This window comes from Protopterus annectens, chromosome 8.part0 (genome assembly GCF_019279795.1).
Source record: "Protopterus annectens isolate FY-2018-M chromosome 8.part0, PAN1.0, whole genome shotgun sequence".
Classification (NCBI taxonomy): Eukaryota; Metazoa; Chordata; order Ceratodontiformes; family Protopteridae; genus Protopterus; species Protopterus annectens.
In genome coordinates, this window is record NC_056741.1 from 1,206,392,034 (window position 1) to 1,206,404,733 (window position 12,700).

Genomic DNA, 12,700 nt, shown 5'->3' on the forward strand with positions numbered 1-12,700 from the left:
TGCTCCCATGAATTGGGGAAAAAAGTGGGAAAATTTAATCCTCCCACTTTTATTCTTGCCTGAGGTCCTTCATATAAAAAGACTTTCGACTTTTCCTGGTTAGGGGTCGCCACAGCACAACTACGATCTGCTCATGATTGGCAGTGGATTTTTACAGTGCTGAGTTGCCAGCCCGATGCCCAACCTTCAATGAAGGCATGCCCATTCACGCTTGCACCTACGTGCATATCTCCTCCTAATTAACCTTACTACTGCTTCAGGGTAAGCAAATATTTCCATTGCCCTACTCATAAAATTCCAGCTTACTCTGTCAAATGTTTTCAGTACTACATCAAGGCACACCAACAACAGCAGAATTTTCTTACATTCTGCTTTCCTCTGGATCATCACTGTTCTGTTAATATTATTCAGTATTTGCCTTCCCTCCATAAAACCTCTTTGATCCATGCCTATCAATTTTGGTAACATCATCATCATTCTTTCAGCTAGTATTGGGACAGTAATTTAATATTAAGCATGTAGTTGTTGGACTTTTGCTTCCAGTATTTAGGCCCTGGTTGTATTTTATGTATGAACTATGTCCTTTTGTAAAATGCGAAATGTAACTTGCAATTATTGTGGAGCTTTTCTCCCTGGGCCTCCACTGAAAACGGGCTCTTCTTGGCCCAGTGGACTTCCCCAGTCATCAAACTTAAGTAAGTAAATAGACAAAAACACTTTATAGTCCTGTTTTAAAATTGAAATGGGTCTATATGAAGCTGGGCTGATGGATGTTTGTTTCTTTAGGTAATTCAGCCACCACAGCTTTCTTCCAAGATTTTTGTGCTTTCCCTCCCTTTAAAATACTTTTAAACAAAACCTTTCATCCCTCCTAATGTCCACATTTCCACAGAATGCCATCTGTTCCTGGTGAATTTCTGAAGATCGGGTTTGTATCACTATTTTTAGCTCATCTCCTCCAATCATAACTGTCAGTTGCTAAGCCACCTCTAGCTCTAACCTTGGCATAATTACGTCTTCCATAAATATTTCCATTTGTGCTCTTTCTTGATTTCCACATATCTCTACTTTATAGAAATTTCATAACATTTCTGAAAATTTTCACAATATTTGACAAAATTTCTGGTTATTTTTCTCGCTATAGGCTTTGTAAGTCTGGTGGCATCCCTTTCGACTTTCTGTTGCCAAACTCATTGTGCTAAAAGTTTTTATGCTCTGGAGGTATTATCAAAACATAGCTGCTTAATAACAATTTTTCTAAACTCATGCATATTATCCAGATACTCCCCTATTTTCTCTTTAGCACTCTACATTTGTGCCTTTTCTTGTTCTGAGAGTCCCCTTATTCTACTATACTTTAACCTTTGTCAGCCCCTGTAAATAATTCCTAGTACCTCTTAACTATATCTCTCTTTCTTATATTTCTACCCTAGTTTTAAATTCCATTTTTATTTTATCCACCTCACTAGATATCACTGCTGAAGAAATGTTTATCTTCACTAATAACTGTTGAATAATTTCAAATACCCTTTCCTTAAATTTCTCTCCTTTTAATAGGTAGATAGGAAAATACCAATGCCTTATTTTAATTTCATTACCCTGCATTTTATCTTGGCTTTTATTGGTGCTTGATTTAAAATAATTATTGGATGTGTGTCAAATATTTCAGCTAAATACACATATTTCTGTGAAATATGATTTCTGTCTATTCTAACCCAGTTATTGTACCTTGGGGTATAATGTGTAAATTCTGTCTGAGTTCCTACTAGTTAATCCACAACTTCCACATCAAATATTTTCATAAATTTCTTCAGAAATGTATCTTGTTTTATTATATTTTCCTTTCTATGTCTCCTTGATGCAGCCTCACTATTGCAGACCTAGTTCCAGTCCCCACCCATAAATAATATTCCCTGCTAAAAGCTGATTATTTCTCTTAGACTGTAATTAAGCTTCATAGGAGTAGTTTTTATTGAAATATAAATACATGGCAGATTAGTCCTCCTCCCTTGCCAATGGCCACTTACTAGCATAAATCTACCATTATTGTATTTTTTTCCTCTTCTGTCACTGTTGGAGCTGCTCTAGCAGTTAGTATAATTACCCCCCACCCCTTTTCCATTGTCCTTGATATTCTACTGAATATCTGCTCTGAAATCCTTTCTTTGTCAAATTCATATCATTTATTTCCAGATTTTTCTCCTGCAACACGGTATTTGCACTCTGCATTTCTTAATTTAATATTCCTTCCTTTTTCTCTGTACACCCTGTTAACATGGCAAAAACACACAAAACCATGTACATGTTCAAAAAATTAAATTTTAATCTTCCAGGTATGAACAATTACCCTAAATTGACAGCTGCACCCACAAGCATTTCGACAGTGTACTTACTAGCCAGTAACTGAATTTTGTTCAAACTGGCAGTATCACTGGTTTTTATTTCTAAGTTTTTTTTTTTTTTCACATTGGGAGTTGAAACTAAGGTATTAATCAGTGTGCAGCCATCTTGGAAGTCCAGCATTCAAACTGTTCTTGAAGGGAGTCCTATATGTTAAGCTTCCCAGGAGGCCCACCCTGCTTCTCTGGATTTGAACTTTTTAATGAAAAGTTTGTCTCCTACCCACCTCTTTTAAGCCACCCACTTAACTGTAATTCTTTTTCTAGAAGTCTCTATTTTTAATGGTCATCTTCTTTCCCAGCAGAATCTTAGAGCTGCGCATCTTGATGTGAAGAGAACCTGATGTCATGCTCCACAGTGGTATGGTAACCCTCAGAACCAATCCTCCCTTCGTTCCAAAGTTGCATTGAACAAACCATCCACCTTGTATTGTCATTACTACTAAAATAAGAGGGGAAAGAATTGCATACATTGTGGATGGGAAAGGCACCCAAGGTGTTACATAGAGAACCATAGGATTTTTAGACGGTCATCCCAGCTTGTTGTCATTTTTATGCCATGAAACTAGGGCAGGCCTGTGTCTAAACAAACCCTGTGTTATTGGTTAGGTAACTGTATCATGTGTTTCTACAGCCATCAAAGTAGCATGCTGGTTGTTCAGGAAAGAGTTACACTCCATTGTGGCTGCCAGCCTGCTGTATGAATGTGTATTTCTCTCAGCATTTCTGAGGCAGCAGTTACTGCTACCATTTACACCTCTTCTAATCACTTGAAAGTGGCTCGGTAATCTAGAAAAGAAGGACAGGATTTTTTACTGGACTTCTCCAGGTTATGTCATAGCCTTCCTCCCTAGTCTGGGGTTAGGTTTACTCCTATATACCTAACTGCTTTACGACTCTTAATGTGTATAAGAAAGAATTTGGCATAAGTGATTCTTATGATGGACATTGCACACATGTGTAAGGGTGATGATTGTAATTGTAGATAATTCTAACAAGAGGATTATTGCTGCAATAGCTACTTCCTCCCTCATCATCCTGTTGGTTAGTTATTTATGAATGTGTGTTTTGTTTGGTTTGGTTGGGTTGGGTTGGGCTGGGTTTAGTTTGGTTTGGTTTGGTTTGGTTACCCACGGTGACAAAAGCTGGAAGAATTGGAGTCTGACAGTGGTTACTTTCCATGAATAATGAACCGTAGTGCAGGAGTGATTCTATCATCTGGACATCTGTGGTTATGGTGAATACTGTCACAGCTCTCAGTATACAGTATGCATGGTACACATTCTGTATTTATCTATGCTGCAGGGGGGATGCTGTCATTTTTTTTTTTTTAATATTCAATTTTGTGGGGAGCTTTTCTTTTTTATGTTGTAATTCTACATTCTGTTTTGTCAGCATTATATTAAACTCCTTTCCTTTGTTGATTGCCAGCTGAACGAATGAAATCAGATGCTGCAGAGCGGGAAAACATAGCCATGAAAGAGAACCAGAAAGCTCTACAACAGATGATACAGGACCAAGACAGGGGACATAAGGAGCATGTACAGCAGTTGACAGAGAAAATGGAGCAGGACCGACAAAACCTAATGAAAGAGCAAGAGAGAGTCCTGAACCAAAAACTTCAGGTAGACATCTTTAATGCATGCTATGATTTTCTGTAGGAGTCAATATATGTACAAGTACATAATCAGTGAGGGTGATTGTTGTAGAGAGTGCAGATTTTTTGTTCAGTGTGATTCTTTTTGTTTGACATTGCTTCTTTAATTGTCATTTTTGTAAGGATAAAATGATGCCCTGTGTGCTATGATACCTTGATTTCCAGGCCTCTGGTCACAGTACTGGTCTGCATCCATCCTCATTATTTAATTGCATTTGCTTAATGAATTCTGGCAACATAGCCACTGGCCGGTGTTCATATGGTTCATTCTTCATCCTAATGTTTTCCTTGACTATTTATACAGTATTTGCTATTGTCTATTTTTATCATGGAGGAATGCTTTATATGCCCAAAAGAATCTTATTAAACAAACATGGAAAGTGAATTCTAATGCATTATGTGGTCATAGTTTGATTGATGACTGTGACTAGTGCATCAGGGCAGTCTGTACTCAGCACAGTTCAATTATTACCAGAGATAAAAAGCATTGTGAGATCTTCTTCATAAGTGTGAAATCTGCTTCTGTGAGTCCCAGCACTTTGATATACAAACTGTGATTCAAACATCAAACAGTAAATTCAAAAAACTGCTGATGCCACTTGAAAGCATTTTTGAGGCATACTCCCCTTGACATGTTGGTGCCGCACATTCACTACGTCCTTGCTGCTTCTATAAAATAACTTCTGTGATTGCTGTCCCACAGAGTAGGGAGCTCTATAAATACTGCAGCCTTTGAGTTAGTATGTGTTCCCCCATATTCGCACTTGCAGTTCAATTGTTTCAAGGATCAAAAAAGTTACAATACTTCGAATTTCACCAGTGAACCCATTGCAGAGCACAAGACTGCTAAAGCAAAATTCATAGTACAGGAGAAGATCCCTTTGCATTGAATTCCAAGTCATCATCTTGTGGCTGATAATGTTAATTCATATGAAGTTCTGGCTCATGATGATGCCTTCTAGTCATGTCCATTTTTATTGATTAATAGATATTTTCACTTAACACCTTAGCTTTTGCCCTAAAGAGAGGAAACCATGGGCTAATGTACTGGTTAAGTAAATACTAGTGTGATCGGTATTATATATTCTCAGTAAATGTTGCAAAACATTGCTGGAAATGCCAGGAGGCATTGACCAGAGTGTGCTTTAGGTGTGGTATAAGGAATTGCAGGTAAGCTAGAACAGTATAATTACTATAATACAAGAGATGGACCCTCGATTATACCCCTATTCTAGACTCAGTATGGCAGTTATAGAAGGAAAGTTTTGTAAGTCAGAACTTTTGGTACGGATAAACATATAGGCTGGAAGCTGATGCAGGAGATGATAAGGTGGAGTAAAAAATGAATCTAAGTAGATATATGGATAACCTGCCCTGTCCTCAGAGATATCTTTCAAGAAATAGTGTACCATATATAAAGAGTATTGGGACCTGAGATACCACACCCTGACTTCTTTACTTTTGCTTGGAGTAGAATGTATTGGAATGTCTATCTTTCAGGACTTTTCCACTGTGTACGGAATCTTCTTCTTCATACTTGTAAGATAGTATTCAGGAGAATAAACAAGTATCAGTTTTTGACATTTACACGCTTGGACTGTTTTTTTTTTCCTTTGAGTTATACTAATTTCCAGCATGGCAATGTTCGTTTCCTGGTTTCTGGAAAAAGAACACTATGCTTGGACTGTTTTTTTTTCCTTTGAGTTGTACTGATTTTCAGCATGGCAATGTTTGTTTCCTGGTTTCTGGAAAAAATAACACTACGTGAGCGATTTTGATGATGTTTATAAGTATCAGTTTTATATAACTGGTATGGAAGATGCAAAAGGGTAGGGAGAGTGGATTCAAGCATGTCAAATGACCAAATAATAAGAATGAAGCATGGCAAACATCAGTTCAGCAAGCCTTATTTCATCCTGGTACCTTGATTACAAAGAACTTCAGTAGAAGACAAGATGCCCATCATAAATGCAGTAAATAATGCCATTAGTAAAACAAATTTAATTAACCAGTTAAAACTCAATAAAATAACAAAAAAGACTAAAAACATGAAGATGATGTATAAAACAGTAAACAGCAGGTAGAATCAGAAGTCACAAAAATGCCTTCCAGTTCAGTGCTGTATTTAAGATTCTAGGTACAACATTTTTTTTATTATTTTATAATTAATAAAGCCTCCGTAAGTCCTAAGATGTTTCACTTTTCTTCTTGAATATTTAAGGAAACATATTATAAAACAGAAGCTTTTAGACCTAAAGGGAGATTTTCATGAGTCTGTGTAAACTACACAGCTGCAAGAGTATTAGTATTGCCTCTGGTAATAATATCCCTTACATGTTTTTGTAATCTAAGTTTGAATTTTCTTTTAATTTCCCCAATTCATGTTGGAGCGCAAGAAGAAGTTGAAGCAGGAATTATTTGTAGAAAGAATTTCCCACATTATGAAGAGAACCACCATTAACAGTATATATTTCATAGCATAAGAATATATATTACATTGTTCACAGGAGACAGACAGTGTCCTGCTAATTTGGGGGGGGGGGGGTAACCTCAAACATTGCTCAGTTAAAAAAGCTATATACTAAGTAATCAGCAGTGTTCTTAACCTTTTTAAAAGCAGCATTAGTATAACTGGTAAGAAAATACTTAAATGAGAGAATAGTGCTTTAGTGCAGTGAAAGCAGCTAACACAAAAGGAAGTAATATCAGGTAATTTTTCTAAAACATAGTTGATGTCCCATGGAAGATTTAATCTATTTCTGTGTGGTTTCACATGCAGGACCGTCCTAAGATATTACTTCATTGGCAGTAAGTATTGTAAAGAGGTATAGTGCATCATGCACAAAGTATGAGGTATTCCCCATTTATTAGGAAAAAGACAATGTCTCCATTTAACTGTATACTGTATACAGTTATATATAGACTGCATAAATCTACCTTTACATTATGTGTAGTCAGTCTTGGGACTGTTACATGATGTTCTTCGTCTCCCATTGCTGCAGTCCTTACATATGGGTAGTCCGCTGTCCACCATCGGCCCGAATACCAAAGGGCTAGAATCTGGCGTCGGTCATGGCGCCCGAGACTGACGTCAGTACGTGCCAGTACAAATGCGCATGACCGACGCCATATCCTCAGTCTTTCTTGCCGCGTGGTCCTAAGCAGAAGCAGCGTTTGCAAGTGCCGTTCGGCGTTCTGGAATTGCCTAGTCCTGACATTGGAGTGGTTTCTTGATTATTTTGCTGTAAAAAACGTAATAGGAACTTCCATGTTTCCACTGATCACCACTCTCTGTAGCTCTGTCTAGCTGCTTCGTGGTAGGCAGATGGCAATGTATCAGTAGTAGATTCTGTGTTGTGATCCTGCATATGCAGGCTTCATGACAGCTGAAGACTGATTCGCTGATAATTTCACAGTGATCTCTGACACCTTCTAATTGGCGTCAATCACTGGATACTTAGTCTTACAATTTCAAAATGTCTTTGATTTCACCTATTTAGCTGTACATATTCTCTCTAAACCAAATAAGTGCTTTCAGTTTTGTTGATGTTCTGTCTTGATCACTTGCATCTGTGTCTTTTGACCAAAATTCTGAACTACTGGCACTCTAGTGGAGCACTTTATCACTGACATAGCAGTCTTGTCATTGAGTTGAATAACTTCCAGCCGTTTAAAGTATTAATTGACACAGATCAACCATGGCAATATTGGAACATCATAAGATGCCAGTTCCTATTTTTTGAACTGGCCTTCTATACATGCCTGGATGTAACGTAGACATTCCTAATGTGATTCATACCAACAAAGACTGATGACTTCATCACTTTTGAACACAAGGCCATGTATGTATTATGGCTTGCTAGTCAAATGTCAGCACTCGTAATGTTGAGCTCCAAAGGATAAAAAAAAAAGATTGAAAATCCAGGAGAACAGTGGATCTCAGACATCACGCTTCTCTTTTAAACTTCCTTTTTTGCATGGTGGCAAGCCCCCCACAACACACACGTATATATAACTATGCCAAGATCACCATACAAGACGAACCATCATGGACTTGGTAGATGTAAATCTGTTTTTTTTTTTTTTTTTGTCCATTCAGTCTCTGTGTTTTGAGAATCACTGTAGTGAGTCCTGACATTTCAAACAATTGGCATGTATTATAATAATAATATAATAATCTCAGAATGTATTGTAGGTTTATTAATGGATGAAGTTGCTTCATACTCTGTGACCTTCCTGATGTCATGGCTTGACAACTACTGCATTTCTGTATCATTTCTTATAGTGGCTTTCAGCTCCTGCAGTTTATCAGCTATAATGTGTATCTGCATCATGACCCATTGAACTTCCAAGTCTTCCTTCAGAAAGTGTTGTTTACACTTACTCAGATAGGCTCCACTCACTGTATCAGTAACTTGCATCAGCTTCCCACATTTGTACTGAATGTCTGCATGACACCTTTAAAGAGTTAGCAGAAGTTTTCCAATGTAGTCAGTCCTTTGTGTAGAGATTTAATGAAGATGCTCTGTAATGGTTTGTGATCCATCCCAACTTTAATATTTTCCCCATACATGAAGTCTTGAAATTTTTGACAACCTAAAACCATGACTGTCATTTCTTTCTCTGTTTGCACATATCTGGTGTGTGCATCTGTTAGCGCTTTCTTTGTGTAGGCAGTAGTTCTGCCTCTTGCCATTAGTCCTTTATGGCTTGCATCTATTTGTAATATTGTTTACTAGGCACATTCAAAATACTTAAGTGTTTGTGTAGTAGTTACTTGTTCAGAAGTCTAAAGCTTCTAGCTTGATTCTGTGATGCTCAGTCAGATTAGGCAGTGCACATTGCAGTATGTCTGGGACAAACAGAATTCTAAGTTGTCGACTTGAAAATCTGTATCTCCACAAATGTGTATTAAACATGTACATATTAGAGCTTCCCTCTTCCAGTGTATTTTCCAGAATCCCTGATACACATCTAGCACCAAAAAGAACTGCATTGGCATAGTGGCAACTACTACTTTGGCATTCTGTAATGGGTATTGTTCTCACTGTGAATCCATTTGTTGAAGTCCTGTAGGTTAATGTCAATCCTAGATTTGCCACCATGGTGTTGACCCATTAATTAGGCTTTCCTTGTTTATCTGTCACACCAAGGAATTCCATACTGTATCACTTTTACAAAAGCAATATGTACTCTTCGTGTTCAACTTATCCACACCCCCACCAAGGGCAACAATATCCTAGATCTAGTCATTAGCAACATGAGTCAATGCCTCATTGGTCTGATCCGATCATAAGCTAATTACCCTAGATATCCACATCCTGCCCCCACCCCCCATTAAGGAAACCATGGTAAAAATGTTCTCCAAAGCCAACTTCATGCTTCTTAAGACAGAAGTGGTGAACTTCATGACACCCATGCAGATGGACAATACAGTTACGACTACTGAATCCTACACAATTGCACTTTATAAGCACTTACATGAGTGCATGGATCGTGCTATCCCAAACAGAACCAAGACGCTATCCTCCAAAAAAAGGAAGCCAATCTGGTGGTCCCCTGCCATAAACAAACTGTACAACAAAAGGAAGAAACTGTTGCAAAAGAGAGTAAAATCCCATGAGTGGAGGAGCTCCCTGGTCAGCCTCAGTAAGAAGCTGCGATCCCTGATAAAATCCTCCAAAGCTACTTATGAAAACAAAATTGCCACTGATTCTAAAGACAACCACAAAGCATTCTATAGCTTTGTCAAGAATCTCAGAGGCAACACTCAAATCTGCTCTGAGTTACAGCACAATGGCACTAAATATACAGACCCAACTGATATTGCCAACATCCTGGCAGATAGGTTCAGTGCTAACTTTACCCCCCTTTCACCCCCCTAAAGAGCCCTTCTCTATACCGGAAGAATGCAAATTTCCTGTAATCACGGCTGCACAGATAAAAACAACACTCTCCAAAGCCAAGAACACAGCATCCATAGACCAGACAACATCCCAGGCTGCATTCTACATGAACTACAGAATGAGCTGGCACCCCACCTAAGTATCATGTTTAATCGTAGCCTCACCTCAGGCTTTGTGCCTGCTGAATGGTGCACAGCAACGGTTATCCCACTCCACAAGGGGGGAGCCACCACGGACCCCAGGAACTACCACCCCATTAGCCTGACGAGCCTGGTCTGCAAGGCCATGGAACATATCATCATGGAACTTATAAACTTACAAAAAAAGACATTGGTAATCTCCAAACTCTGGACCCCACCCAGTTCGGGTTTATAAAAGGCAGATCATGTCTCCTAAACCTGATAGACTTCTTTGAAGCAGTCACCAAAGCCATAGACAAGGGTAATGTGGTTCACACAGCCTATATAGATCTTGCCAAGGCTTTCAACACCATCCCCCATTCTGGAATGATAGATAAACTCACTCACTAAACTGGGTATAAATCCCTATGTCACAAGATGGGTTGCCAACTGGCTCACTGACAGAACCCACACTGTGAAAGTAGTAGACTCCAAATCCGACTTCAGACCAGTGACAAGTTGAGTACCACAGGGTTCAGTCTTGGGTCCTCTCCTGTTTGGTATCTACTTCTCTGAAGTACAGGCTAACACAGAAGGTCTTTGGCTAACAAAGTTCGCAGATGACTGCAAACTAGGAACCATAATCCTAAAGATGTGGACATCCTACAAAAGGGCCTCACTGAGACAGATGCCTGGTGTCAAAGCCATGGCCTCAAGCTCAATGCCAAAAAGTGCATTGTTATCCCCTTTGGTAAAAACTCTCTACCCGTGAACTACAATATAGGCGATAGTATACTTAACACCAAAAGTGTGGTAAGAGACCTTGGGACACAGGTGGACAGTAGTCTCTCCTTTGATACTCACATCACCACAGTAGTCAGGAAATCCTTCTATTTGGCACACCTCATCACAAAAGGTTTCTCATTCAGAAAAAAATAGGTCATTGTTCCCTTCTACTCATCACTCATTAGACCCATTGTAGAGTACAACACCCCTTTTGGTATGTACCTCACAAGACATCTACAACAACTGGAAAGGCCGCAGAAATGCCTCACAAAGAGGATTACCAGCCTCAAACAGATGCCCTACGCAGACCGTCTCAAAAAACTCCAGCTTTACTCCGTCGCATATCGCCTACTCAGAGGTGATCTCTGCCTAACATACAAAGCTATGTCAAACCCAAAGCTGTTGGACATGCTCCACTTAAAGAAATCCCAATCCCTGTGAGCTACATGCTCTAGGGACCTAAACCTTGTCACCACAATAAACAGAACATGCCGGAGGGATAGATTCCTGTCCCAGAGACTTCCCATACTCTGGAATAAACTACCTATCTATATCAAACAAAGCTCCTCATTAGCAGTCTTCAAGAAAAATCTTGATGATTGGATGGGAAATAGGAAATTCACCCTGGGGATCACCTCTGTGGCTCTGCTCGACAGTGGCACAGGAAAATCATTTTTTTGGGTGGCAAAAGCCAGGGTACCTTTTTGGCTGGGGTTGTATAGGCCCCAGGGCCGATAGCCTAGTACCTACCTGTAAACCTATGAACCTATGTGTGAGTAGTACATCTTTAATTTAATATTACACTCCGCCTTCAAGTATCCTAGGTCCTCAAATAAAACAAAATGTTCCTCTGAGAAATTTGTCTTTGTTTCTGCAATCTGCATTTTACATTTTTGCATTTGGAATTAAACACTTACAGCAGACATTTTTTCTATATTTGTCTCCTTAGTTTGAGATTTTTTTTGTCTATAAAAAGTTTAAAATTTCAGCCTTTTACTTCATTCATTTTGCTTTACAAACTAGATTTGATAGCCTCTAGCCTGAATTTGCTTTAAAATCCAATTATTTGAGAAAACTGATATTTTGAACATTCTTTTTTTTCCTTCCCTATCTGCTTGCCTTTAAGTTGGTCATCAGCTGCTTAGCTGCACCATTTTACCTTAAGTGCCTCCCATACTATTCTCCAAGGCTGGGACCACAACAGTAGTGGGTTGGGAAGACAAAGTGGATTAGAGCAGCCAGCAACATCACATAGGCCGGTCCTGCACACTTGGGTTTTTATTTGATATGCATAACTGTGAGGAGTTACTGACATCATGCACATAACACAAATTAGCTTTGTGCCCCCACAAAATTTTGGCACCATCCCCATCGGTGGCATCATAGGCAGAAACTGCTTCCTCCTTGAGTGGGTAACTGACAGTGCCATTCCTTACTACCCCTCCAGCCGTGACTCATCCAGGATCCAGCTGCTAGTTGAACTGGGGCCACTTGGGTCTTAGTCAGTGCTCTTTCTCCCGTACCAAAGAACTGGGTATTACAAACATTCTGATTGTGACTGTTTCTTTTTGCACATTCTCAGTGAACTGCATCATGGAAGCATTCCAAACTTCTCTTACCATCAGGTATTGTATATTTTAACTGACGGTTTGTCATTTATCAGTAGTTTCCAGCTATACTGTCTGCATTCTGTTAATCATGCCTGTAGCCACACAAGCATCTTTGTCATATACATTATTTTTTTAACTGAAACTACATAACTATGACTCAGAACAACTGCTTATAGACTTTATTTGTGTTCACACAGATTCACCATGTTTGACCTGCTGTCTT

The 12,700-nt window shown here is 39.0% G+C and overlaps 1 protein-coding gene across 4 annotated transcripts in view; it reads left to right on the top strand.

Annotated features, from left to right (window-relative positions):
- LOC122809309 (guanylate-binding protein 1-like) overlaps positions 1–12,700 on the top strand; it is a 713,173-nt gene that overhangs the window by 674,851 nt on the left and 25,622 nt on the right. For all 4 annotated transcript variants that reach the window (XM_044080701.1, XM_044080704.1, XM_044080703.1 and 1 more), the window contains one exon: positions 3,831–4,024. In XM_044080701.1, the coding sequence (XP_043936636.1) occupies positions 3,831–4,024 (194 nt within the window). The remainder of the gene's footprint in view (positions 1–3,830; positions 4,025–12,700) is intronic.